General features: G+C 59.5%; 1 protein-coding gene and 1 long non-coding RNA gene across 5 annotated transcripts; one reads left to right on the top strand and one right to left on the bottom strand.

The window, feature by feature from the left end:
• Positions 1-5,305: 5,305 nt before the first annotated feature.
• On the bottom strand, positions 5,306-17,026 carry LOC140707679 (uncharacterized). The gene is made up of 2 exons (XR_013545731.1): positions 16,923-17,026; positions 5,306-7,784 (listed from the first exon to the last, which is right to left on the bottom strand). It is a non-coding gene; the product is annotated as an uncharacterized LOC140707679 (long non-coding RNA).
• On the top strand, positions 10,280-24,870 carry LOC110079819 (uncharacterized). Of its 4 annotated transcripts, XM_073002238.2 has the most exons (13): positions 10,307-10,572; positions 15,606-15,658; positions 16,021-16,133; positions 16,941-17,015; positions 18,242-18,379; positions 19,053-19,130; positions 19,342-19,493; positions 20,958-21,015; positions 21,368-21,488; positions 21,867-22,637; positions 23,014-23,108; positions 23,202-23,280; positions 23,790-24,048. In XM_073002238.2, the coding sequence occupies exons 1-13, from the start codon at positions 10,481-10,483 to the stop codon at positions 23,918-23,920; spliced, it is 1,956 nt and encodes a 651-aa protein (XP_072858339.2). In that variant the 5' UTR covers positions 10,307-10,480; the 3' UTR covers positions 23,921-24,048. The 4 variants fall into 4 exon arrangements, with proteins under 4 accessions (XP_078250535.1, XP_072858339.2, XP_078250537.1 ...); XM_078394409.1 differs by lacking the exon at positions 23,202-23,280 and having other exon boundaries at positions 10,280-10,572; positions 23,790-24,870; XM_078394411.1 differs by lacking the exons at positions 10,307-10,572; positions 23,202-23,280 and adding an exon at positions 11,663-12,344 and having other exon boundaries at positions 23,790-24,870.
• The last annotated feature ends 16 nt before the right edge of the window (positions 24,871-24,886 follow it).

The raw sequence follows: 24,886 nt of genomic DNA, 5'->3' as shown, positions 1-24,886 counted from the left end.
CAGTGTCAGAAAGCTGCGTCTCCACCAGAGGTCATGGGTCTTCCAGCAGGACAATGTCCTGAAACACACTTCAAAAAAGACTCAGAAATGGTTACAAACAAAGCGCTGGAGAGTTCTGAAATGGCCAGCAATGAGTCCAGATCTGAATCCCATAGAACACCTGTGCAGAGATCTCCAAACAGCAGTTGGGAGAAGGCATCCTTCAAATCTGAAGGCCCTGGAGCAGTTTGCAAAAGAATGGTCCAAAATTCCAGTAGAGAGAGATGTAAGAAATTCATTCATGGTTACAGGAAGCGATTGATTTCAGTTCTTTTTTCCAATGGGGGTGCTACCAAATATTAAGTTAAGGGTGCCAATAATTTTGGCCAGTGCATTTTGTGGTTTCTGCATAGAAATTTCCTTCCTATCAGATTTGACTTTTCTTCTCTGTTTTGTGTGTGTGTGTGTGTGTGTGTGTGTGTGTTGTTCCAACGCAAACCAAAGAAATGAACACATGAGTACCAAAGCATTTGCAACTGCAACAATTTTCCGAGAGAAGAGTTGTAATTTTCTGACAGAATTGCAAGGGTGTCAATATTTTTGGCCATGACTGTATGTCTTAAATTGCTGGTGTTTCTTGCACACGTTTTCACTCCACCTTCATCTGAACCCAGCTTTCTATACGATATGTTCTGCACAGAGACTGAACAGTTGGGGAGGTGAAGTACTCCCTGATCTGACACGCTTGCCTGTCAGGAAACCATTCTGTTTCTCCATATTGGGTCCAAAGAGTTGCTTCCTGTCCAGAGTGTAGACCGTTTTGCAAGGACCATCCCATGTTCAGGCACACTCAGTTCATTGGAAACAATCCATGGTCCCCCACTGTGGCCCTGCTGAGGCCATTTGGGGGGCCAGCCCCCCCCCCAGGACTGAGACCTCCTCCGGGGAGCCAAGGGCAGGAGAAAGAGGGAAGTCAGGGAGGGAGGGAGGGAGGGACAGGAGCCGTGTGGAGGGCCAATCCTCCTGGAGTCATGTAACCCTCTCATCTCTCTGTGGTGTCGGCTGATGTGCTTCCCTTTCCTTTGGAAACAGGCACCCTGCTGCCATCCATTTGTCTCCTTCGTTTTTCTTATCAGTTGCTAGTTTTCCCGGCCAGGCCCTTGTGTGGGTGGCAGAAAGATGGGAAACAACAGAGGGTGGAGGGGAACAAACATTGATCAAAAAGCAGGCCTTCCGTGTCACTGAAAACTTCCTTCCTTGCTCTTCCCCTGCTTTTCTTACTTCCCCCGATCTCTCACCTTCCTTCCTTCCTTCCTTCCTTCCTTCCTTCCTTCCTTCCTTCCTTCCTTCCTTCCTTCCCTCCCTCCCACATTTCTACTCGTAGATTGATGATGGGGGCACTAAGAAGAAATGAGTTCATTTTAATATTTTTTGCCATGGGATGGGTGCTAAAAAAACCTATTTGCTTCTGTCTTCCCCAGCTCAAAGTCTCAGAGCATCAGGAGCTGCCCCTGCCCCCCCCCCAGGGCCCAGGGACCCTGCTGTGCTGCTGCCTTCACCTCCCCTCCCCTCCCCACCCACTTGGCCCACAGAACCTACATTGAGAGCCCTGGGATCAAGCTGGCTGCTCCCTGGAGAGCTGAGACTAGGAGCTCGGCTTCTTCTGTGCCTCTGGAAGGAGGATTTGAAGCTGCCTGGGGACCAGCCCTGCCGACTCCCACACCTGCTCCCAGCCCAGTGGGCAGCTCTGACCCAAAGCCCTCCCGGCCCCAAATCCTGGACTGCTAGGGTTGCTCAGGACCCTGCCAGAGGTGCCGCTTGTGCCTGGCAGCCCCCGTCGTGGCACCAAATGGCCTCCTGGCCGGGCGGCTCATTTTCCACCCTGCCCGCTGCAAGGCCACATGACCAAGGTCAATATTTATAGTGCCAAAGGGTGCTGCACCGCACGGCGATGGCTAGAGCCCAGAACTCGCACAATGTGCCCCACCAGGCTGCTGGAGGCCCTGCCTGCGCCTCCCCCCCCCCGCCCATACCTTTTGTCTTCAGCCAAAGAGGGAGGGAGCCTTTCCTCCCTCCTCTTCTTCTGCTATGGCATATGTTTCGTAGGGTGACAGGCAAGGACATGGGGTGGAGGGTGGGGAGTGGATCCACAGCCTGTCCTCTGTTGCAGCAGGTCATAAAGTTTCTGTCCACACCGTGCAAGCTGTACCCCAGGCATATGAAGACATGGACCAGAGTACCCCATGCAAACGCAGGTCAAATAACCCGTGGTCGTCATCTTCTGGGTGTCACAGGCCCCTTGGTTGTCTAGGAAGTCAAGCAACCAAGCCCATGAAGGTCGAAATTGGGTGCTTTCCCTGAAGACCAGAGAAGCCGATAACCAGCACAGACATCACAGCGGGTGTGTGTGTGTGTGTGTGTGTGGACTGAGGTGAAATGGTAAAGATCGTCTGTTCTAAAGGGGACCTCCAGCCTCCCCAAAGACCTCAACCCTGCCCGCCTCCAGCCTTTCCTTCCAAACCTTGAAAGGAGCAGAGCAGACACACACACACCCCTCCCCAGGCCCTTTCAGCCGCCTGCGTCCAAAACCCCTGCAGTTTGGGCAGCTGGCCTCGCCTTTGCCCTTTGGTTTCTCCTTGGTCAGGAAGGAGGAAGGGCTGGCTCTCCAAACAAACGAGGGCCTCTCGCGGATCCTCCATCCTTGACAAAGGTGGACGGGAGGTGCAACCCGGCGCCTTCCGGAGGGCTACCAGTTTCTCTCGGCTGGCCAAAAGCAGGGAACTGTCAGAAGCCCTTTTCTGGTTTCCTGGGACCCAGGAGCCCAAGCCCTTCAGGATGTCCTCGGCTCTGTGGGCTCCAGAGTGGGGCAAAACCTTTCCCATCTCTCTTGCCTTTCCTGCTGGCAGCATCGGCCGTCCTTGTGCACCTGGCTCAGCGATCCGTTTTTGGGGAGTTGAGGGTTGGACTGTCCTCTCCTGACTGGCCATGTGGATTTCAGCAGCAGCCCCCTTGCCCTGCCCTGCCCTGATTGTGGCTGAGACCCCAGACCCACCCTCTGGGGCCTCTTGCTTCGTCCTGCCGGACTCTGGGGCAAACCAGAACTCGGGCAGCAGAAGAGGGAACCGACAGGCTGGGGGAGCCCAGGCAGACGGGCAAGGATTCTCACTGGGCTGAGTCCCTTCAGCCTGTAGATGGCGCTACCAACTAAAAACAAGTTGCTGGAGAAAAGGAGATGTAGGAACGCCATGAAGAAAGAGCTGAGTTTTCTATAATGCTCTGCACTAATTCCATCACTTCCTGGGGATTTTGTAAGTTTTTGTTTAGAGAAAGCAGTTGAAATTTCATTCTTGGAGTATGGTGGATTTAAAATTTCCTGTTGTTGTTTCGATATGTTCAGATGATTTTTTCCCCTTTAAATATCTTTTTTGATCTTGAGGTAGCAGTCCCTTCTCTGCATAGAGTGTTGTATAGAAGTTTTCCACAATTTTCTATTTCAAAATACTGAAATACTGAACAACACCAGCAATCATTACGTCAGACTGCACAGGGAAGTCATTGAAATCCACAAGCACCAGCAGAACTTCAACAAAAAAGAGGAAAGTTTGAAACTCAACAAAACTTGTCTCCCGGCACTGAAAAATACAGCGTGCAAAAGGTCAACGAACTCTACCCAGCCACAATGACCAGGGATCACTACACGCAAAAGACCATCTAATGACACCCATCAATCACAGTGACAGATAATCTCTCCTCCTTATCACAACAATACACCCACAGCAAGACACACTAATCACCGATCTCCTGAAAAGGACAAAAGCCTACCTCACAGCCGTAAATACTCAACTCCCAAGCAAACTACACCAGAGTGCTGTCCTCTGAAGATGCCGGCCACAGAGACTGGTGAAACGTTAGGAAGAACAACCTTCAGAACATGGCCAAAGAGCCCGAAAAACCCACAACAACCAAATTTCAGTATGGTTGTAATCTCTTCTGTCAAAAGAGTGTTTAGTTTATGTTGTGTTATTTGAATTTTCTGTTTTATTTGTGCTGATGGATTTTTATTTGTTTTTCTAAATTCTTTCTCCAAATTCTTATATCTAGCCCCTTTTGACTCCATCTTTTTGCTCCAAGTCTTATCAAAATGTCTCTAAGGACCACCTTACCGGCTTCTCGTACCGTTGCCATGGTTGTTCCTTCGGTAGAGTTCCTCTGAAAATAGTCCACCATTTCTTCCTTTACTGTCTTAGTGATTTCTTCATCTCTGAGTAAATTTGTATTCAGTCACCACAGCATTGATCATTTAGATGTCTCTAGCTCTAATGTTGTTATACAATGGTCTGATATTGTTCTAGGTGGATGTGAAGGCGCGAAGGCTAGTGTGCCGTCCTCGGTAGAGCAGAAACCTGAAGAGAGCCAAGGTTGTGTGGAGGGAGTGTTGGTTGAGATAGAGCCGAGTGGCACGGCAATGAAAGGGTCTGTGGAGGTGTGTTTGGCAGAGGATAAGGGGGAGGAGCAGGACCTAATTGTATGGGAAGAGGTTATAAATATTGGGGGAAATGCCCAGGAATTCAGTATTGTGACCGGTGGGGAAGCACCAGAGAAGAAGGAACGTGTGGTGCAAACCGAGCTGAGTGGAGGTTTCGGAGAGTGGCATGGATTAACAAAGGGCTTCCCTAATCTCCAGCTTGGAGGTGGGTTGCTGCCAGATTTGAAGGATTACTGTGCGAGAGGAGAAGGGCTCGAACCCTTAGAATCGACCGTGGTTGTGTACCCACGCAATCAGCGTGGGGGGAAGAGGGTGATCCGTCCCAGTCCCTCTTTACCCCATCAACCGCGCGAGGGGGACTGGGCGAGACACCCCTGTTGTGGGACAGCCTGTGCCGTGAGGAGAACTCCACTGAGGCCAGTAACGGACAGAGAGCGGTTTGGTCCGGCCCCTCTGTGAGGAGTGACTTAATAACTCCTGATGTTAAGCTTAAAAGTTATAGAATACTGCCTGAGTTAAGTTTGATGGACCCCTTTGAAACCGTTGAATTAAGTTTGTTGAATAATAAAAAGAAGAATGTTCAATCTTCAGAAATGCCTCCGACTATTTTTCCTGCCAAAACTCAGGGGCCGCCTGAGCAAGAGCAAGAAGCTGATCACAGTGGACAGAATCCTCCTGGGTACCAAAGACAAGCATATGAAAACCCTATATCGCTTTTTTTTATTTTGATATCCAGGAGGAGGTGGTTAAGAAATGTATGATAAGGTGGGCACAGAATACTGGGCACAAGTTTGGATCAGTGGGAACAAATATGGAAAAAACAATATAAAACTTAGTAATTTTATTTATTTATTTATTTATTTATTTATTTATTTATTTATTTATTTATTTATTTATTGCATTTATTGCATTTATATGCCGCCCATCTAGACATGGTCTACTCTGGGCGGCTCACAACATACAAATAGAAACAATTTAAAATACTGTATACACATTTAAAGAAAAAAATATATGTTTTACAGATTATAACTCCCACAAAACTAGCCAAAATGGATGTAAAAATTTAAAACCTCTGTTGGAGATGTAAACAAAAAGAAAGTTGTTTTTATCATATGTGGTGGTCATGCGGGAAAGTCCAGAAATATTGGAAAAGGTTTGAAATGCTTTTGCAAGAGGTTCTAGAGATTCTGATAACTGCAACCTATGAATTCTTTCTATTAAACATAATTCCAGAATCAATAGACCCAGTGAAAACATATTTAGCCATCTATATCTTGACAGCTGCAAGAATTCTTTTTGCTAAACACTGGAAAGACCCAGAGAATCCATCACAAGATGAGTTAATAACAAAAATTCTGGATATGGCTTAAATGGATAAACTATCAGAATGGCTAGACTCAACAAGAAAAACGAACCATGAAGATTGTTGGTATAAATTTTATGATTGGCTCAGAAATAGAACGCAAATTAATATTTGATAATTGAAAGGCTAAGATTAATCTAGAAATAGACTGTGTGTTATAATTAAGTTACGCTGGGAAATGTAATAGATAAGAATGAGTATTATAAAATGTTTTATTGATTTGCACCCCCTGTTTATCCCATGCCCCCTGTCCCACACCTAACCCATTAAATAAAATTAAAAAGAAAGAAAGAAAGGACGAGTCCTTCTAAATGGTCTTGAGATGGTTTTTGATCCCCTCGCTTTCCATTCTCAATCTGTTTCATTGTATTTTTAGTCTGAATTTAGAGAGACACTTTTACTGGGTCACTAAAAAGTAAGAAAGAAGGCAGGCTCTGGAATTGCTTAGATTCTTCGTCAGTCAAAGACTGTATGGAATCTGGGGGGGTAGGATAAGAAGCAGATCACACCCCCACAGACCCCACGAAAGATCAGACCACCTGCAGTGCCTCTTAATCTCGCATGCAGACCTCCGGCGAGAGGAGATACAGTTGGCAGGTCCAGATTCAGACACAGAAGTGGAGATGTTGCTTTAAACCCCCTCCTCTCTAGCCAGACAGAAAGCTCTGTGTGAGGCCCCTGCAGCCCTGGGGCTGTCCCTGGGTGGAGCACACAGGCGGCGGCCTCTCTTGAGCCTCCCAGCAAAGACGTCCATGAGCTCAGAGAGCAGCCTTCATGCCAGCAAAACTGGAAGCCAAGCCCAGGGGCCATGCGAGGTTTTAAAAAGCCAACCCACCTCCAATGGGTAGTCAGACTGAGTTGTTGACCTCGATGGAGTTCTCACCGAAGCCAATGTTGTGGGAGGGCTCCGTTCAATGGCAGTAGCTTTGCGGGTACCCTCAACAGCCAGAAAGGGAAACAAGCAGGCCCTCCATCAAATCAAGCTGAAGCAATCTCTCTCTCTAGACACAAGGATGTCTGCAGCTGTTTCCTATCTTTAGACTAAATAAACATGTGGAGAGGCTGCTCATCAGATCTGTGGATGACAAACAGCCTGGGAGAGGTAGCAAGTCACCCAGAAGACAGAATCGGGCCTCTAAAAGTCGTTAGCAGACAGGTAGGAGAACTGCGGGTGGGACTAACGAGACAGGAAAATCAGACACACGGATATCAGCAGAGGGACACCTGACTTGGCAATGGTTCCTGTGAGGACGGCTTAGGGATCCTAGGAGGAGACCCCAGGGCCTGGCTGGACATGACTCCGCAGCAGCGTGATGCAGCAGCAAAAGAAGCCAATGCCATACTGGGCTGCAGATCAGTGGAAGCAGCAGCAGCAGCAGCAGCAGCACCCTCCTGCCTCGTTTGCTTTTGTCAGACCTCACAGGGAAAAGTGTGTCGAGCTCCAGGCACCTCAGTTTAAGATGCATACTGATAAGCTGGGGTTTACCCAAGAGGTTGACCGGGAGGGCAAGAGGTGCAGGAAACAATCTGAGAGCGGAGGGCCCTAGGGCAGGGGAGAAGATGGAGAGTTATGTGGCAGCCAAATCCGTGGCCAACAGAGGTCACAGGGGTGGTTAGCTCCAGAGCGTGGGACTTGAACTGCTGGGGCCAAACTACGCACATCTTTATTCCAGTGGAAGTTTGGGAAGAATCTCTTGGCCTTCGGAGCTGCTTGAGAGAGGGAGAGCCTACCTGGGAAGGTGCTGGACTCTCCTTCACGGGAGGTTTTCGGACGGAGGCTGGGTGGCCGCCCTCCAAGGATGCCTGAGCGGTGGTTGTCCTGCTTGGTCCAGGCACTAGACCTGGTGGTCCTTGGGGTCCCTACTAACACCTCCCGTCCTTTGATTTTAGGAGAATCCCACAGAAGCTGCTGCCTTGGTCCCCTCTGTTTTGGGTTCCTGCTGGATTCCTCGGGTCCTTTTGGGGATGAAGGTAGGATAGAAACATTTTAAATACATTAAATAAATAAATTCAGTGGGGCGAACAAGAATAACATGGGAAGTGCATTTCTCCCTTCCTTCTATGGTAAACTTCATGGGGGAAAGCCTTGAAATGGGACAGGGCCATTAACCACTGCCAAAGAAAAGTTAGGAAACAACTCCTCTGCGCATAGTCAGGAGGTGGGGGTGGGGAGGAAGGGACGGGCGAGCTGAATATTCAGGGAAGTGCCTGGGACTGCAATCTTGCCCACAAAGGTCTAAGAACACACCCCGCTGACAATCTGAGAAGACCTGCTTTGGATCACACAGGGAGAGCACCGGAGGGCTGGGAAGAACTTGGTCCAGGTTGGCTCATCCATTAGATGTCCTTGGGCATGGCCTTCCTGCCCCGTCCACCCTGCTTCCTGGGTCTAACTTCTAGAGGATTCTGAATGCTCAAGACCCACACATCGCCCCCATCCCTGCAGTCCAGCCCTCCTCTGCCCATGCCCTCTGGGCACTTCCCAGGTGGGTGCAGGTGGAGATGGAGGTGGGGGTGGAGGGCGGGGCCCTTGAGACAGATGGCAACGCAGCCGGTTCCCTTGACTCCATGCCAAGGATGGGGGAAAGCTGTGCCTGCTGGAGAGAAGCCCAAGACAACAATGCTCTCCGAGGGCCAGAGGCACCAGAGCCACAGACAGACTGATGTTGGCTTGGCCATCGAGCTTCTGCTGGGGCTGGGCTATCATCTACACAGGGCCAGTAGATCCTGTGGTGCCAGATACAGCCAGGGATGCCCCTATCATTAGGGCAGGAAGCGGCACCAGGTGGCTGATTCCTGGGAGGGGGCAGAAGGGGCAGCGGCGGCAGCAGCCACAGGGTGGCAGAAGGCAGAGGAGATCCATCCTCTCCTTATGGCCCACCCCTTCTGCCCTCCAGCCCTCTGGGCCCCCTGCTAGGATCAGACTCCACTGGTTCTGCGCATGGAACGGGGTGCAAGGCAGGCACCCTACGCTGTGTTTCAGGCAGCAGAAGATCCTTCCTGACAGTTCCCGTTGAAAGGTAAAGGCAGGCGGGACAGGGAAGCTTAGGAGCATAAAGACTCCCCTCCGGTAAAGCCCCCTGGCCTAATGTTGTGCTCCCACTGCCGCCAGCCAGGTGCCTCCCCACTCTGCCCCGGGTGGAAGCCCTCAGCCTCGTCAGCCAGTAGCTTCAGCGTCTCAGGTCTCTGCCTTCTCCTGGTGGATTCCCACCGGGCTCTGTGCAACACCAAGCCACGTCAGTTGGCGTTCCCAGGATCTAACCTGTTGACCCGACACTCTTCCAGTGCCTTGAACAAGGCAAACCTTATGTTGCCTTTGAATGCCAGGATGGGGTGGGGGCAGAGAAGAGAAGTTGGGATTCACACAGGACCTGGAGTGGCCCCTTCCTGGCCTTGGCTAGCCACACTTGGGCCCCGAGCAGAGCAAGGGGCCAAGGGGCTTGTGCTCTTGACGGGAACAGGAGCGAACAGCCCGATGGCACAGCTGGCATTCCTGGGCCTTGCAAGGGTTCCATGAGATGGCAGAGAGCAGGTGCTTGCCCTGTCCCACTTGGAAGCCGGGGCCCCCTGTGAGGGAAGCCCTACCTCTCGCCTTCTCTTGATACCTCCCCTGTTCTGCCTAAGTGGGTGAGCCCCCGGTCCTGGTCCACTGGATCAACCCTGCGATGGCTACAAGGGCTACAAGGGCAAACGGGGTCAATGCCACGCCGGAAGGAACTGCGTCTGCATGGGGGAGAGGCGGCGGGGGGAGGACCAGTACTGCGCCCAGAGTTTGGCCTGATATGAGTCTTGCAGGTGCGCAGCAGGCTCTGGACTGCCCTGAGGTGTCCAGGGAAAGGGATGGAATTACAGGGGGTGGCACACACACCCCCACGAGCCCGGCCTCGTCCCCTCCGGCTCCTGCTGGGGCTCGGAAGCCGAGTTAGCGGAAAGAAGGGGAGCGAGAGAAGGCCGGCGGGCTCCGGGGTCTTGCCCAGGCCGCCGGCGGATCCTCGAGGGCTGCGGGCGAGCAGATGGGCGAGCAAGAGAAGGTCACCCACCAGGAAAGAGCGGGGGGGGGGCATAGCTAGGGCTGTCAGGCAGCGGTGGCTAGCCAACGGGCATCCGCCTCGGGGACGGACAAGGAGGGGACCCCCGGGCCAGGGGCGGGATCTGCTGGGCGCCGGCTGCCCAAGAGCTGCTGGCAGGGCTCGCGGCCCCTCGTCCTCTGAGCGCCTCCTCCGGCGGCTGGCTCCCCCTTGGCCCTCCACCGCGCTGGGGCCCGATTGATCGGGAGGCAGCCCTCCGGTTCCGGGGCCAAGCCGAGCAGAGGGGAGCCGGCTCCAGCACGGAGCTGGCGGAGGAGAGGCTTCCCTAGAGAGCCTGGGGCGAGAAGATCGGCGGCGATCTGCGGCGGGGCGAGGTTTGCACGACGCGCGGCGCTACACGCCGCCCGCCCCGTCGAGCTCCTCCCGGTCCCAGACGTGGCGGGCCAAGGCCACCTTCCGGGCGGTCCCGCCCCGCGGTAGGCTGGGGCTGGGAGGGGCTGGACCTGCCCGTCCGCCGGGGCGCCCTGCCTTGCCTTGCCTTGCCTTCCCGCCTGACTGCGCTGGGCTGGGCTGGGCTGGAGGCGCGGCGCCCGGGAGCCGCGCGGTGGCTGGTTGGGGCTCGCGATGGGCAGCCGAGCCGTGGACCTGGAGAAGCACAGCCTGGCGCTGCTGGCCGCCAAGGGCGACGTGGTGAGCGGGCGAGCCGCCGCCAGCTGGTGAGTGGAGCCGCGCGAGGGGGGGGCGCCGCCGGGGCCGCGAGGGGAGCCAGCCGGTCGCTCCCCGTCCCCCCGCCTCGTCCCGTCCGCCCGGCCTCGGAGGGTGCGACCTTCTCCGGCCAGGAAGGAACGCCCTCTCCGCGGCTAGAGCTCGGCCCCTCCACTTAGACACGGGGAGCTTTCCGGGACGTGCGAATGCGCCCTCCCAGAGCAAGGAGGGTCTCCTCCGACGCCTCCGTGGACGGGCGGATCTGGCCTGGCCTCCCGGTGGCCCGGGGACTCGGGCGCGTCGGTCAGCGGGTCCCTCTGCCCTGATTCAGAGGGTCCGGTCGCTGGTGCAGACGGGCAGCGCCGGGGAGCGTCCTCGCCCCTGCCCTCGGCCACTTCCCTTCAGCTGCGGGGTCCACGCCTTGCCCCCCCCCCGGCCCTGGCCCCCGAAGGACCGCTCTGTTCTGCTCCCGAGGAGAGGAGAGGCGGGGGGGGGGGCCGGCGGCGGAGAGGGAGCGGCTCCTTCCTCGCCCCGTCCCAGCCCCGGCACCCACGATGCGGTGGTTTTGCGGGGCAAAACTGCCTGCCAGGAAGCCCTGGTGCTTCGGCCCGGGAAGGCGAGAGGGGGTCCTTCTGACGAGCAGACAGCCCCGGTCCCTCGGGGGCTGAGGGCCGCCAGGCCAACTCCTGGGAGGGCCGCCGGTCCAGCTGCAGGGCCGGGCCGGGCCGGGCCGGGCCGGGCCGGGGAGGCGACTGGGTCCTCAGGAGGACGGCGGCGGCGGTTGCCTGAGCCTGTCAGGGGAGGGGCGGCAGAGCTTGGAAAAGTGACTACTTCGGACTACAGCGCCCGGAATCCCCAGCCAGCCACGCTGAGCAGAAAAGGGCGTCGCCGGCTTCTCCTGCACGCCCCGAAGCAGGGCCAGGGAAGTGGCCGGGACCCGGGGGGGGGGTTTCTGACCGCCCCCCGCTTCCTCCAGCGCCCCGGTTGCTCCCTGCTCCGGCCTCACCCTGCTGGGACTGCCATTGACTCTTCCCAACCTCCAAGCGAGGAGACGAGACTCCGGCCCGGCGGGCGGGGTGGGATGGGGGTGGGTCGGTGGGTTTGCAGCGGGGAGGGGAAGCCGGAGCCGCGCAGGTTATGAAAGAGGGGGTGGATTTCGGACTTTGCTCCCTCCCAACCTGCAGGAACCCAAAGGCGCTGCTGGCCAGGGAGGAGCAGCCCTGTGGCCTGCCCTGCAAAGCCCGCTGCGGGAGGGAGGGAGCGAGCAGAGGCCCAAGTCAACCCCCACCAACCCCTTTTTCCTTAGAGGAGACCTAGCAAGTTCTCCAGATTCCTCCCCCTGGCCCTGCTGCGCTGGGAGAGGTGCAAGGGAGCTCTGGGCGGGCAGGGGTGCGCGCCCCATCCGGCAGGGCCTGGGTGTGCGCGCACGCCTGCTTGTGCATGCCTGCCTTCGGCGGGGGGGGGGACCGCTCCGGCAGGCTGCTTCCCCCAGGTGTCAATCAAGGCAAGGGAGGGGAAGGAAAGAGGGCGCATCCTAGGAAGTGCTTCCCCCACCCCGCCCCCCGCCCCTGGGTGTCCGCAGCATTCCCGATGAAGGAGCCCTTGCCCCGCAGCCGCGAACAAGCCGTGCAACCCCCCCCCCCGAAAGGGCCGCTCGGGCCCCTCCTCCTTTCTGAGGCTGGAACCGTTCCCAGGAAGTGCTTCGCCCTGGAATCCAGAAGAGCTGGTCTCGGCCAGGAAAGCTCGCCTCCCCAGCGAGGGAGGGAGGGAGGGAGGCCCGTGGGTACGATCCCTTGGGGGGGGCGGGCGCGAGGAGGGGCAGGGCTCTAAAAGTGTGCCTGCCCGGAGGCGACGCCTGCTGCCTGGCAGATAGGGAGCTGCGCTGCCAAAGCCGCCGCCCCCTCCCCTCTCCTCTCCCCTCCTCCCCCCCACCCCACAACCTTCGTCTGCAAGGGCTGGGGGCTCCCGACCATCTAAGTCGGAGGGGGAAGGTTGTTACTGAGGGGCGCCTTTGGGGAACCCTTCTGGCCGCCCCTGTCCCCCCCCCCACCACCAGCCTGGTACTGCCCCCTCCAGGGGATCCTGCCTGGGGAAGGAGAGGACAGACAGACAGACAGACTCGCCCCTGGCCTTCATCGTCTCCAAGGCAGGAAAGAACCTGAAAGGCTCCTGTTCGGGGGGGGGGGGGCTTGGTGCTGGACCTGAGCGAGCTCAAAAGACACACCAGCTGAAGAACAGAGTGCACTTGACCATGCGCAGAGCGATGCTTTTTGGCCTTGGCTTGTGAGAGCTCATGGGGGGAGGGCGGGTCCTTGGCTCTACAAGAAGTGGCGGGTGGGGTGGGCCCCCCTCCCCGAATGCCCTCTTTCCCAAGGAGCTCCCTCCCCAATAGGGGGGCTGCATCAGCTGGCAAAGGGAGGTGTGAGGTAGCCCATAGGGCAGCAGGTGGGCTGGCCCCACTAGGGGTGTGTGTGTGTGTGTGTGTGTGCGCGCGCACACACGTGTGCCACCCATCAAGAAAGCCTGCCAGTCTAGCAGGGCTATGGTCGTCTTTTTCCCCTGGCCTTTCCCCTTCGGCAGCCCCGGCACTCGGCCCGGTTGGAGAGAGAGTCCCCCCAGGGCCCGACGGTGGCAGCCTTGTAAAGGGAAAGAAGCCATGTCGGGGGGGGGGAACCCTCAGCAGGTGCACATGGATGGCTTGGGAGGGGTGCAGCGGAGGTGCCCCCAGGGATGCCTGACCCTGCTGACCTTCCGTGCGGGCCTTCCTGGAGTAGAGGTGGTGGAAGGAGCAACACTGGTGGGGGTGGGGCGGTGTGCTGGGGGCCCAGCCTTGGCCAGGCTCACTGGTGCATGTGCAGGAGACAGGCAGGGAAGAGAAGGACAGGTGGGGTGGCCAGAAGGCAGGGCTATGGCTTCCCCTCCATAGGAGAGGGCCAGACCAGTAGCTTGGACATCCCTGGGCCATCTCTGATGAAGCCAAAGGGGGTGGGGGGGGGAAGGCAGGGGGAAGCACCGCCCAGACTGCATTTGTTTCAAGGCTGTCAGGATACAGCCCTGCAGTGAGGCAGGAGTGGGGGGAGGAAATGAAATAGGTCTCCAGGGAAAACTCAGAGAAGCTGGGAACCTCCCCTGGCCATAAAAAAAGAGTCTGTGGGGTTTTTGGGGGGTGAGGGGTCCCACAAGATGGCTTTGGGGAAAAGCCTCCCCCCCCCGCCCCACCCTGCCCTGCCTGCTTTGGGCTGGATCCTCCAGTCCCAATTGTTCTGGACCGGATGTACTTCCTCCCATTCAGGTTAAGAAGCTGTATGGGGCGGCGGGGGGGGGGAAGCCCTCTCTTGGTCTCCCCCCTTGTCCTAGGAAGGAAGGGGCTGGACTGAAGCCGAAGGCCAGAGCTGGGGGTGGGGGTGGGGCTGCCTCTTTTTCTAGCCATGATCTTCTGGAAGGACCTCTACATGCCTGCAGGCGAGCAGGGAGAGGCCGGGCCTCTCCTCTTGGGACAAGGGAACTCACCCTGCGGGGGGGGGGGGTAGACTGCCTCTGGACAGGGAGGGTCTGCTGATTGTGCAGCCCTACTTTATCCATTCAACTTGAGCGCCAGTTAGGAAAAGGAGGCCTTTGGAAAAGCTGCTCTCTGCTGGTTGCAACAAACTCCATGTGTTAATGATGAGAAAAAGAAACGTGGCCTTTGGTTTTTCTTACACCTGATGGGTAAGCCAAACATTTTATTGGCAGGTGATACTTTCACCCACTCGCCCCCGACCCTGTTCCGGCCCATGACGAGCCCCTCCTCGGGCAGCCTTTTTCCTAAACCAAGCACTGGCACCCCAACCCACTCCACCCCACCCTCCCCCCTAACCCCAGTCATGACTCTGACGCTGCAGGTGCCCCTTAACCAACCCCTCCCGCTGTTACTCTCGGCTGTCCCGACCCCCTTCTTTTTTGGCTCCTGCTGTTCTACCTGCACCTGGGCCATGGGGGGGTGGGGGGGTGGGAGGCCTGCTCTGCCCAAGCCTGGCTCTTTTGAGACCACTCGCTCAGCTCACCCGCCCCCACTGTTGGACACCCCCCTCCCTAACCCCCACCCCCCATCAGTCTTGGGGGATTGGCAAAGTAGAAGAGGGGCTGGAGGGGAGCGCAGAGACCAGAGTGGGACCGGAAGCCTTTGTGGCTGAGAACAAAGGAAAGGCCCATGACGGGGGGGGGGGGAGGAAGAGAGGGGGTGGGGAGCCCCGTTGGCAGCATCTGGTTCCCAGCCCAGCTGGGACTGTGCAAGGGGGAGGACCAGGATGGGGCTGAGCGGCTGGGGCTGGAAGAGAGAGAGAGAGAGTTGGGGGGGGGGAGAAGCCCAGTAGCCCTGCTGGTTCTGCTTTCATCCCCGTCTCCATCTGGAGATCCCACCCCGGCCAATGCACTTTGGAGGGACCGGGAGATTAGGGTCTCTCTCTCTCTCTCTCTCTCTCTCTCTCTCTCTCTCTGGTGTGCAGACCCTGACTGCCCCTCTCCTCGCTACTCCAAGGGTCCCTGCTACTCCTGCCAGTTATTTCCTGTCTCTGGATGCAGCGACGTAACCAACCTCCCTGCGGTGCCTGCACCTTGGCCCACCTCAGCTGCAGCAGGGGATGCAGCATGGCCTACAACCCCCCCCCTTCCAGGTGTCACCCAGACAATCGAGCACTGAGTTGGGGAACCCCCTTGGGCTCTACGGAGGTGGTGCCCAGTTCCCGTTCTGTGGATCTTGGAGAGTAGTGTGTGTGGGGGGGTGGGGGGTTCGTCGCCCTGGGACACCTGCTCTGGTAGCTGGGGGGGGCAGGGTGGCGGATGGGCAGGCTTGAGTGGGTCTATCAAGGGCTCGGGACCGTCCCCCTCCAAGCCCCAGGTTGGGAGGCCCTTCCTTGTCCCGTGAACACCCGAGGGCCCGTGGAGATGCCGTGGCAGGAGAGGTTTCTTGGGGAGCCTTCCTTACAGCACGGGTGTGTGTGTGTGGGTCTCTCAGGATCTCTGCCCCCAACCCAGAAGGGCGTCCACCTCCTCTTCTCTCCTCCAGGGCCCTCTTTGCCTATGAAAAATCCAATCAACTCAAGCTCCTGGACTCTGGAGGTAAGAGCCATCAGGGCCCCGATCCACCCCCGCAACCCCCTCAGCGGCTCCCCCAGGGTTTTCTGAGCGGGACAGACTGAGGCCCACCTGCCTCGGACCTCTCCCTGAGGGGAAGGGGGTGGACGGCGGAGGCAGCCTTTCTGGGTCCAGCCTCAGTCAAGCCGGCACACCTTGGCCAGCAGCACGGGTGGCAACGGATCCGGATCCAGGTTGCCAGCGCGGGCGGGCTGCGTGGCCCCTCGGGTGTTTCCCAGGGCTGGGCGGGGGTCTGCCCCTCCCGGGGCCGGTGCGCTTGGGCAGGCGTGAGAAGGGGTGGCAGTCAAGGGGCTGTTGCCCAGCTTCCACCCTCCCCGCTCTTTCAGCCGGGGGCCCCGATGAGCTTGCCAGGCGGTTCCAGAGCGGCAGCATCATGTATGGGCTGTGTCGTCTGCCGGATGCCGAGACTGGGCAGCCGCACGTCGTCCTCATCAACTGGGTGAGTGGGCGTGTGGGCACATGCCCTGTGGCTCGGTCGCTCTGGGGGCTGTTCCTCACCGGGTGGGCGAGGGAGCAGGGAAGCCGCCTCAAAGTCTTGGGAGTCAAAGGGGGCAGCCCTGCGGGTGGGCAAAGCCCAGAAAAGTGATGTGGGGTGGGGGTAGGAGCAGAGTATAGCGCCTGTCTCCCCTGGCCGTGCCACCCGTGGGAGGCCTCTGAGGACAAGGCATTCCTTGAGCACTGGCTCCCACTGGCCAAAGCCTGAGCCAGAGTCAGGAGGGAGGGAGGGAGGGAGGTTTTCCGTCCTCCCTCCCAGGTGGCAGGGGCCGGCTCCACAGGCACCCCTCCCAAAGCCTCCTGTTTGCAGCCTCTCTCTCTCTCTCACAAACACACACACACACACTTGGAGACGGTGCCCTTTGACACTCTCTCGTGGGAACCTCTCTCTCTCTCTCTCTCTCTCTCTTTCTCTCTCTCTCTCTGTCCTGCCTTCATCCTTGAGAAAAGGCTCCATGGCCAAAGAAGGCAACGTTTTTCGGAGCTGCAGCCCCATGAGTTTTGCGCAAGCATCTCAACTAGAAACAGAAAACAAAGCAAGAGGCCAAAGTCCCTCTCCTTCCTCCTGCTCCGATTTGGCCTCCAGCAGACAAAGTGGAGAGGGAATCGGGGGAGGGGGGGTCCGTCCCTCGCGCTTTTTCACGCAAAGACACCTTCTCTTGGGCTTTTCCAGCTCAGAACCACATCCTCAGGGGTGGGTTGGGTGGGGTGGGGGAGAGAGAAAAGCACTAACCGGATCCGTTGGCTCCAGGTTGGCGAGAAGGTCTCCGAGGAGCGGAGGCAAGTGTGCGCTGGGCACCTGCCAGCCATCCGGGGCTTTTTTAAGGTGAGACCCCCGTGCCCCCTTCGGGAGGCACACACCAGCCAGAAAGGCTCCCACCGTCTCTGTCCCCCTGCTGGCACCACCTTCCTTCCCTTCCCAGGATGGTGTGGAACCGGTTCTATGCCAGGAGGATCTGGACCCTCCTGTGGGGTGGGGGTGGGAGGCCGGGCCGGGGTGGGGGGGGAGAAGGCTGGTCTTGCTGGAGGGCTCAGTGAAGGTCGGGGTCGGGCTAGGAAACCTCGTGTCTTCCCCGTCTTCCCTCTGCCGCCTGGCGTCCTTTTCCAGTCCCGGGTGGAGGTTCCCCTTGGCACCCCAGAGGGAGGGCCTCTGCCAGGGCTCCCTGCCCCTCCTTTCTGGGTGCTTGGGACCCATCTTTCCCCTCCCCTCCCCTCCGGGGTCTGCCTCCCAGTCCTCTAACATGTGGGCTCAGCAGACCTCTGGCTCCCAAGAGATGATGAATTCCAGGCATCCCCAGCTGGGAAGCAGAGGCTGGATGAGCGGGGGTGGGGGTGGGCATGGGGGGTGGAGGGCGGAAGACGGCTTCCTGCCCTCCCCTATGGCTCTGGCCGTTACCCCCCCCCATGAGAGGCTGGGAGTGTGGGTGGGGCGCTGGGTGCTTGGGGAGGGCGGATGAAGAAAGGAGGGGCTGAGAAAGAAAGAGAGGGAGGGAGGGGCTCGGCGTTTTTATCCCTCTTGGCAGATCCTTCCCCGTCAGAAAAGTGGCCGGGGAGGGGAGGGGAGGGGAGGGTGTCTGACTGAGAGGATTGAGGAGGGAGGACAGCCAGCCTCCTCCTCCTCCCCCCCCCCGGACTCCCAGCACAGCTTTTGGGGTGCCACCCTGTGATCTGGAGTTCAGTGGGGGTGCTCATGAGGGTCCCCTCCAAGCATTCCTCACGTGGGTCAAGGGCCCCTTTCCCACGGGAGAAGTGGGAGAACTCTCAGCCCCTCCACCGAGTGGGAAGTAGGCCAGTCAGCCTCCAGGTGAAGAGGTGTTGGGAGTCCAACAAGCAGGGAACACCTGGACGGCAGGTGGGCCCTCCCTCCAGGTGCTCTGCCAATGGCAGACCCAGGCTCTGGGTGAGCAGCCACGGTGGGGGGTGGGGGTCCTGTGGGGACCAAGCTGGCAGGATGGGAGCAGAGTGGCTCTGGTGCCAGGGCAGGGTGTGTGCGTGCGAGTGAGTGAGTGAGTGAGCGCACTGTGGCATTTCATCTTCCCTCTCTCTCTGCAGGAGGCCCACCTGGTGGTGAAGGCTAGCCAGGCTGAGGAGGTGACCCAGGACGGGCTGAAAGGCATGCTGTCCACTCTTGCTCTGGCAGGAGGTGCTGCCCCAAAGAAGCCCCCCCTGGGTGACTCGCAGGAGCTGGTGGTAAGAAGGAAGGCCCTGACGGGCGAGCAAGCAGCCTGTCTGTGCCCGCTGAGGCTGGTCCCAGCCAAGCTGAAGCCCTCCTCCTTCACAAGCCCCAGGACCTGAGCAGAGACCAGGGGGCCCTCCAGATACTTCCAGACTCCATCTCGCATCAGCCTTGCCTGGGACAGTGGGAACGATGAGCTGGCAACATCTGGGGGGGCATCTGGTTCTCCAACTCTGCTTTGGAGCGACTGTCTCCTTGGTGGGACTCTGTGCAGGGGGTGGTTTTGAAATAATAGTACATGTAGGCATGAATGCGGGGGGGGGGAGAGACAAACACTCGGGGACAGTATGAAAGGTGGGGAGTTCAGCCCCCAGGGCTCCTGCTTCGTGGCTGATTCGGCTGCTCCTCTGGTGCCCCTTTTCCACCCCCAAAGCGAGGCGGAGTACCTGGCCAAAAGTGGACCCGTTGCAGGAAAGTGCCCCCCCATCCACTTTCCCTGCCCAGTATGACTGGCCTTTGGCCACAGGTGTGTGCGCGTGTGCGTGTGGGGCTTCCCCCTGAAAAGCTGAACTGGTAGCTGAAGGAGCATCTCTTCCCCCCCACCCCCACCCCTAAATTTTGGGAGGCACAGCCTCCAGCTGTACACCTGTCACTGCCTGGCTTTGACCAGAGGCCTCTTCTCCTTAGGGCACCAACTATAAAAAGACGAATCCTGTCCTGGAGATTCTCCACACGAAGAGGAGCTCCTTCTGGGCTCAGGCCGAGGTGAGCGTGTGCGGGCGTAGAAGAGAGAGGCGCCCTCCTGCAGCCTCAGGAACTGGCCAGGCCAGGGCTGGCTGGGGAAGTGCTGGAGGATGGGGGGGGGAGAAGGGGGGGTGGACAACAGAGCTTGCAAAGAAGGGACCCACCCCACCCCGTGGGGCTGGACGGAAGGTGTGCAGGCCCCCTTCCCTGATGTGCACCCTGATCTCCACAGAGGGAGGAGGAGGAGCGCCGCCAGGAGGAGCGCCGGAGGGCCCAGGAGGAGCGCCGGCACTGGGAACGGCAGCGCATGGAGGAGGAGCGGCGGGAAGCAGCGGAGAGGGAGAGGCGCATCCAGGAGAAAGAGCAGCTCCTCCAGGAGCAGAGGTGAGGGGGGGGGCTTCCCACCTCCTCTTTGGCAGGGGCCGCCCATGTGCTCCGTGGGGCCATGCTGGTGAAATGTGGCCAAAATGATGCTCCCCTTGACAGGCCCACCCCCAAAGAGTGCTCGCCAGCGGCTTCTCCTCTCCCCGAAGGGCAGCGGTCCGTGGGTCACCCCATTGCTTTGTCCTCGCCCTGGTATCGTTCAATATTCACATAAAAGACTTGGACTGGGTGGGTGGGTTATGGGGGGATCTTCATTACATTCACCGAGGACACTAAACTGAGAGGGGGGGTCGTGGCTAACAATTCAGAATACAGAATCAGGATTCGGGAAGACCTCAACGGACGAAAAAACTGGGACCAAAGACAACAAAATGAGCTTCAACAGGGAAGAAAATGTGAAGGTCTACATTGAGGCAGGGAAAACTAGATGCAAAAATATGGGATGGGAAAGAGCGCGCTGGAGAGGAGCTGTAGGAGTCCATAGTGTGGTCAAGCAGCAATAAAACAGAAAGCAAGACCAGCCCTGGGAAGAAGGCACGGTGTGGGGAACAGCAGCAGCCCCTGCCTGACCTCGCTTAGAGGTGCCCTGGGGAGAAACCCCCCCCAGGAAGTGCCCTCCCTGAGCCAGGCCTTGGGGCCACCTGCTCAGTCTCTGTGGCACAGATGGGCAGCCACCTCTCTCCAGAGCTTCGGGCAGGATCCTTTCCCTGGCCCGACTTGGGGGCACCACCCGCCACTTCCTGGATGGCAGAGGAAGGGTCTCAGGTTCAGAATCCTGGCCCCCTGAAGGTGCTCGATCTGGAGCCGCTTTGGATTTCATGACCTCTCTCACGACTTTGAGGCTGTCCCAGCCCCACGTGGGGCAGGTTGAGCCCTAGATGTGGTTTTCTCTGCTGCCGCCAAGGGGGACACTTGGTGTACAGGAGGGGAGGGCAAGGGAGCAACGGGTCCCTCTCTGCCAGGTTCAGGGACCCCATCCTGGAGAGGGCCAGAGCAGTGGGCAGGAAGACCCCAAGAGAATTCCAAATTTGTCCTGCTTGCTTGCCCTGCACAAAACAGGTCCCTTACCCCCCCGCGCTCCAGGCCTGCCCTTGCCAGCCTGTCTGGAGGAGGACCAGCGGGAGAACCGTGGATCTCCGGCTGCTGGAATGGCAGAGAACCAGAAGTGGGGATGTCCTGCGTTGGCCTCGGCCCCCCCGACCCCTCTGCTCCTGGGCAACCACCCTTAATGGTCTCCCCACTGCCCTGCCTGTGACTCAGAGGCCGCCCCTTGTTCTGGCTCACTGAAAAACTACCCACAACACTGGCGGCCCGCAGGCAACTGTTCCTGCCAGGCTATGCCAGGCGAAAGGCCCAAGGAACGAACTGCCCGCGTGCCTCCCCCCCCCGCTGCCCTGGGCAGCTTGGCCCTGCCGTGATTAACCCCTTTGCTCTTTCTATCCCCTTCGACCCCCCCCCCGCTAGGAAGCAGCAAGCACAGAGAGAGGCCGAGGAGCGCCGCCACGAAGAGGCAGCCCGGCGGGTGAGTCCGGCGTGGCACTGGGTGGGAGTCTGTGTGGAGTTCAGCCACTTTTGCTGGGAGGCAGGAATCCAACAGGTGATTCCTTCCTCAACAGGAAAGGTGAAGCACTTCCCCCCCCCCGGGCCTTTGTCTTCCAAGGGTGGCCAGTTTGTACCCCTTCCCCACAGAGGGGGGGGGGGTTCCTGGGTTGGTGGAGGGACCTGCAGCCCCAGCCACCCATTTCCATCCCATCTCCCCCCGGCCTTGATGGTGGAGGAGAGGCAGTGGCTTTGTTGGGAGGGAGCGCGCCCCATGCACTCACTCACACCCCCTCCCAAAGCCGGGCACTCTCTGGTCTTTTCCTTGCTTCCAGGGGGCAGCCACGCTGTCTTCCCAGCCCACCCCGAGCCCTCGGGACCTCTTCCGGCAGAGAGAGCGGTCAGGCTCCACTTCGGGCAGCCAGGGACCCCCCTCGTCCCCTGGGGGCCAGCCAGGTGAGTGGAGACCTTCGGAGGGCTTTGGCAGCTGGGCTTCTGGTGGCCCCCATGGGCCCTCTCCGTCGCTGCAGACTCAGGGAAGACTCAGGCATTTGCGGCTTTCTTTGGCACTTAGAGGGAGGGGGCTCTGAGGTCTATAGCCCAGTAAGATGAATGGTGAAGCGGCCAGGGGTGGGGCGCTTTCCATCTGCCCACTTAACACCTGGCGGGCGTTTTCTGGCTGCAATGTATTCTACTTCTTGTGAGTGAGGAAGAGGTAGCCACTCTGGCATCTGAATCCAGGGGTGGGGGGGGTGAGGGGCTTCCTTTATTCCTTCCCACGTCCAGATGTCCCACCGCGTTCTTCTTTTCTCCCTCTCGCCTCCCTGCAACCAGGACTGCCGCGTCGCCCCTTCCTCCGCCACCAGCGCAGCCTGACAGAATCGGCCTACATCTTCCGGCGCCCGGATCCTCCCCCCAGCCCGACCACAGGGGGGGTCCTTCCCTCTGCCTCCCCCCCTGTGGCTCCTCTTCCTAGCCCCCGTCGGCCTAAGCCCCCACCCCCAATAGGCCCCAAACCTGGGGCGGGGGCTCCCCCTCCCGTCCTGGGCTCTGGCCCCCTCCCCACGGAGGCTGAGAGGCCCCCACCTTCCACCCCGGTGGCCCCACAGGCCATACCAAGGGCCAGCCCCCTGCCTGCGGCCAGGCCTGTGGTCGAGGGTGGCCGCCAGGCGGCTGGTGGGGGTTGCCTGCCGTCCCCTCTCCCTCCAGCTGAGCTGGCCCCCTCCTGCTCACCCCTGCCCCCCTCCCCCAGCAGCCCCCCTGGCCCCCACAGAGCAAGCCCTCCCCCCCTCTGCACCCACCCTCCTGCAAGGTCTCCACCCCCCACCAGCCCCCTGCCCCCCTCTGCCTGCTGTGTTGGCTCCTCGGAAGCAGGGCCTGTGACCCCCCCAGAAAGCCCCCAACGTGAAGCCAGCCGGTCCCCTCTTCTCCCGGGAGGGGGCTCTCCTCTTGCTGCCCCCCCAGAGGAGCCGCAGCCCTCCCCTGCCAGCTCAGGCCCCTCGTCCGCCCGCTGCCTAGGCCAGGGGGGAGACGGGGAAGGGGGGCCTCCCCCAAGCTCTCCCGCTGCGCCTCCACCCCCACAGGAGGGAAGAGATGCTTCCACAGGTAACTTCCCCCCCCCCCTTTGGCTTATCCCCGTGCATTTCCCCTAGAGAGGAGGGGCCAGGGCAGGGCGGTGGTTGGGGTCTGGCCCCTCCCTCTGTGATCGGGGGGGGGTGCCCTCTGGTTTCCCCAGCACTCTTCCTTCTCAGATGCAATTACAAGGAGGGGGGGGTTTGTCGTGTTCCTGGGTAGACCCTCCCTGGGTGGAGGCCCACCACCTCGGGCCCTCGTGAAGGAGAAAGGAGGCCAGGTGAAATAAAAGAGAAGGGCCCGCAGGTGGCAGGCGAGGGAGTGAGGACTCTCCCCCCCACACACACACACACGCACACGCAGAGGAGTGCCCTGATCTCCCCCCCCCATTTTCTTCCTCTCTCTCAAGATGGCTCTCCAGCGCAAGCAGAGCCCGAATCCGTCCCCTATTCCCGACACAATGGGGTGGCAGTCGTGGAGGGAGAGAAGTGGGCGCCAGGACAGGTAAGGATCCGCAGCCCGGTCCGGGGAGGGGGGGTGTCGGGGTCTGGGGGGGGGACTCGATTCCTGAGCGGAGGGCTTCCTTTCCTCTTCCAGGGGGTGGAATCCTCCTCCTCCTCCTCTTCCTCGGCTGATGCCAGAGTGCCAGGAACAGGGTCCCTGGAGCCCCGAACAGGTAACTCCGCCGACTCCCTTGAGTCCCTGGGAGGGCCGGCGTTCCAGGCCTCCTCCCTCCGGTCCGGCCTCTCCTGACCCGGAAGCCATTCCTGCCTTTGGCCGAGAACCGTCCCCACCGTCCCCACCGTTGGCGCGCGTGGAACGGAACAGGCCCGGCCGTTCCCCGGCACAGACCGGACCCCAGCGGCTCCTGCTCCCAAAGGTTCTCTGGGGGGGGGGAGGAAGGGCAGTGGGGGGGGCTTTGGCCACCCTCTTTCGGCCCCAGTGAGGTGGCTCAGAGCACCCCTTCGAGGGGAGCCTTCCCTTCCCGGGGGCGGGCAGGTGGGCGGGGGGGGGGGAAGAGAAGAAATCACGCTCACCGGGACCGGAAGGACTCTGCGGAATTTAGTCGGTCGCTTCCTGGGCCTTTGTGTCCAACTGCTGTGGGGTCGGGGGCCGGAGGGGGGGGCTTACTTCAGTCCTGCTGCCGGACCCCCCCCCCCCTCACAGGGGCTCCTTTCTTCCCAGGTGACCTGGCCCTCTGTCCCAGCAAGATCGCCCAGGAGGGAGAAGAGAGGGACCGCGCGGGGGCTGCCTCCTTCCAGGCCCCTGAAACAGCAGCAGAGCCCTCCTTCCAAAATGTGCCCCTCCCACCATGAATGGAACTGTCCTTCCCCCCCCCCCCCCCGGCCAGTCCCTCCCCCCCTCAGGGCACCTTTCACTCCAGCCCATCCGAGGCTCCAACTGCAAGCTTTCCCCAATAAAGGAAATGTGGGGGCCGGTTTAATGAGGCTTCTGTTTGTGGATGGACTCTGGCCCCTCCCTGGGCCCAAAGGGGGTGGGGGTGGGCAGAGACAGAGGCAAGGGTCTCCCCCCTCCCCAAAAGAAAAACTGGAACTATGCAAGCGGCAAAGTAGCTGGACTTGCAGGCTGATGTCACAAGCCCCGTGTGGGAGGGAGGAGCAGAAGCCCCTGCTTGTGTCCTGGGGGGGGTAGTCCCTGCCCCCAAGTGGTGCTGAGCTCCCCCTCCCACTATTTCTGGGCACAGGGTTCAAGAGAGAAGCCACGGGGGGGGGGTCCTGCCTGCAATCAGTCCAGGTTCCATCTGACTCGGGGAGGGCTGTGCCCCTGGGTGCATTCAGAGCCTCCTCCTCCCCCCCCCCCGGTCATGGTGCATGTACACCGCCAGAGCCCCCCCCCCGGAGGAAGCACAGGCCTCCCTTTGAGGGGTCAGGCATCAGCTGGGGCCCCCTCCTCTCAGGAGAGGCCAGGGAGGAACTGGGGTGGGGGTAGTCCCAACCATGCCTGCCTGCGTCCACCCCCTGGCCCATTAGATCAGGAGGGCACGAGGGAGGTGACACACAACCCCCCCCCCAGGCTGAGCTTACCAGGGTGGACGAATGGGGCTCCTGGGGTGTGTGTGTGTGTGTGTGTGTGTGTGTGTGTGTGTGTGTGTGTGTGTGTGTGTGTGTGTGTGTGTGTGTGTGTGTGTGTGTGTGTGTGTGTGTGTGTGTGTGTGTGTGTGTGTGTGTGTGTGTGTGAGAGAGAGAGAGAGAGAGAGAGAGAGAGAGAGAGAGAGAGAGAGAGAGAGAGAGAGAGAGAGAGAGAGCCCACAACCATCTGGT

This window comes from Pogona vitticeps, chromosome 5 (genome assembly GCF_051106095.1).
Source record: "Pogona vitticeps strain Pit_001003342236 chromosome 5, PviZW2.1, whole genome shotgun sequence".
Taxonomy (NCBI): domain Eukaryota; kingdom Metazoa; phylum Chordata; class Lepidosauria; order Squamata; family Agamidae; genus Pogona; species Pogona vitticeps.
This window is presented reverse-complemented; position numbering and strand designations above follow the sequence as displayed.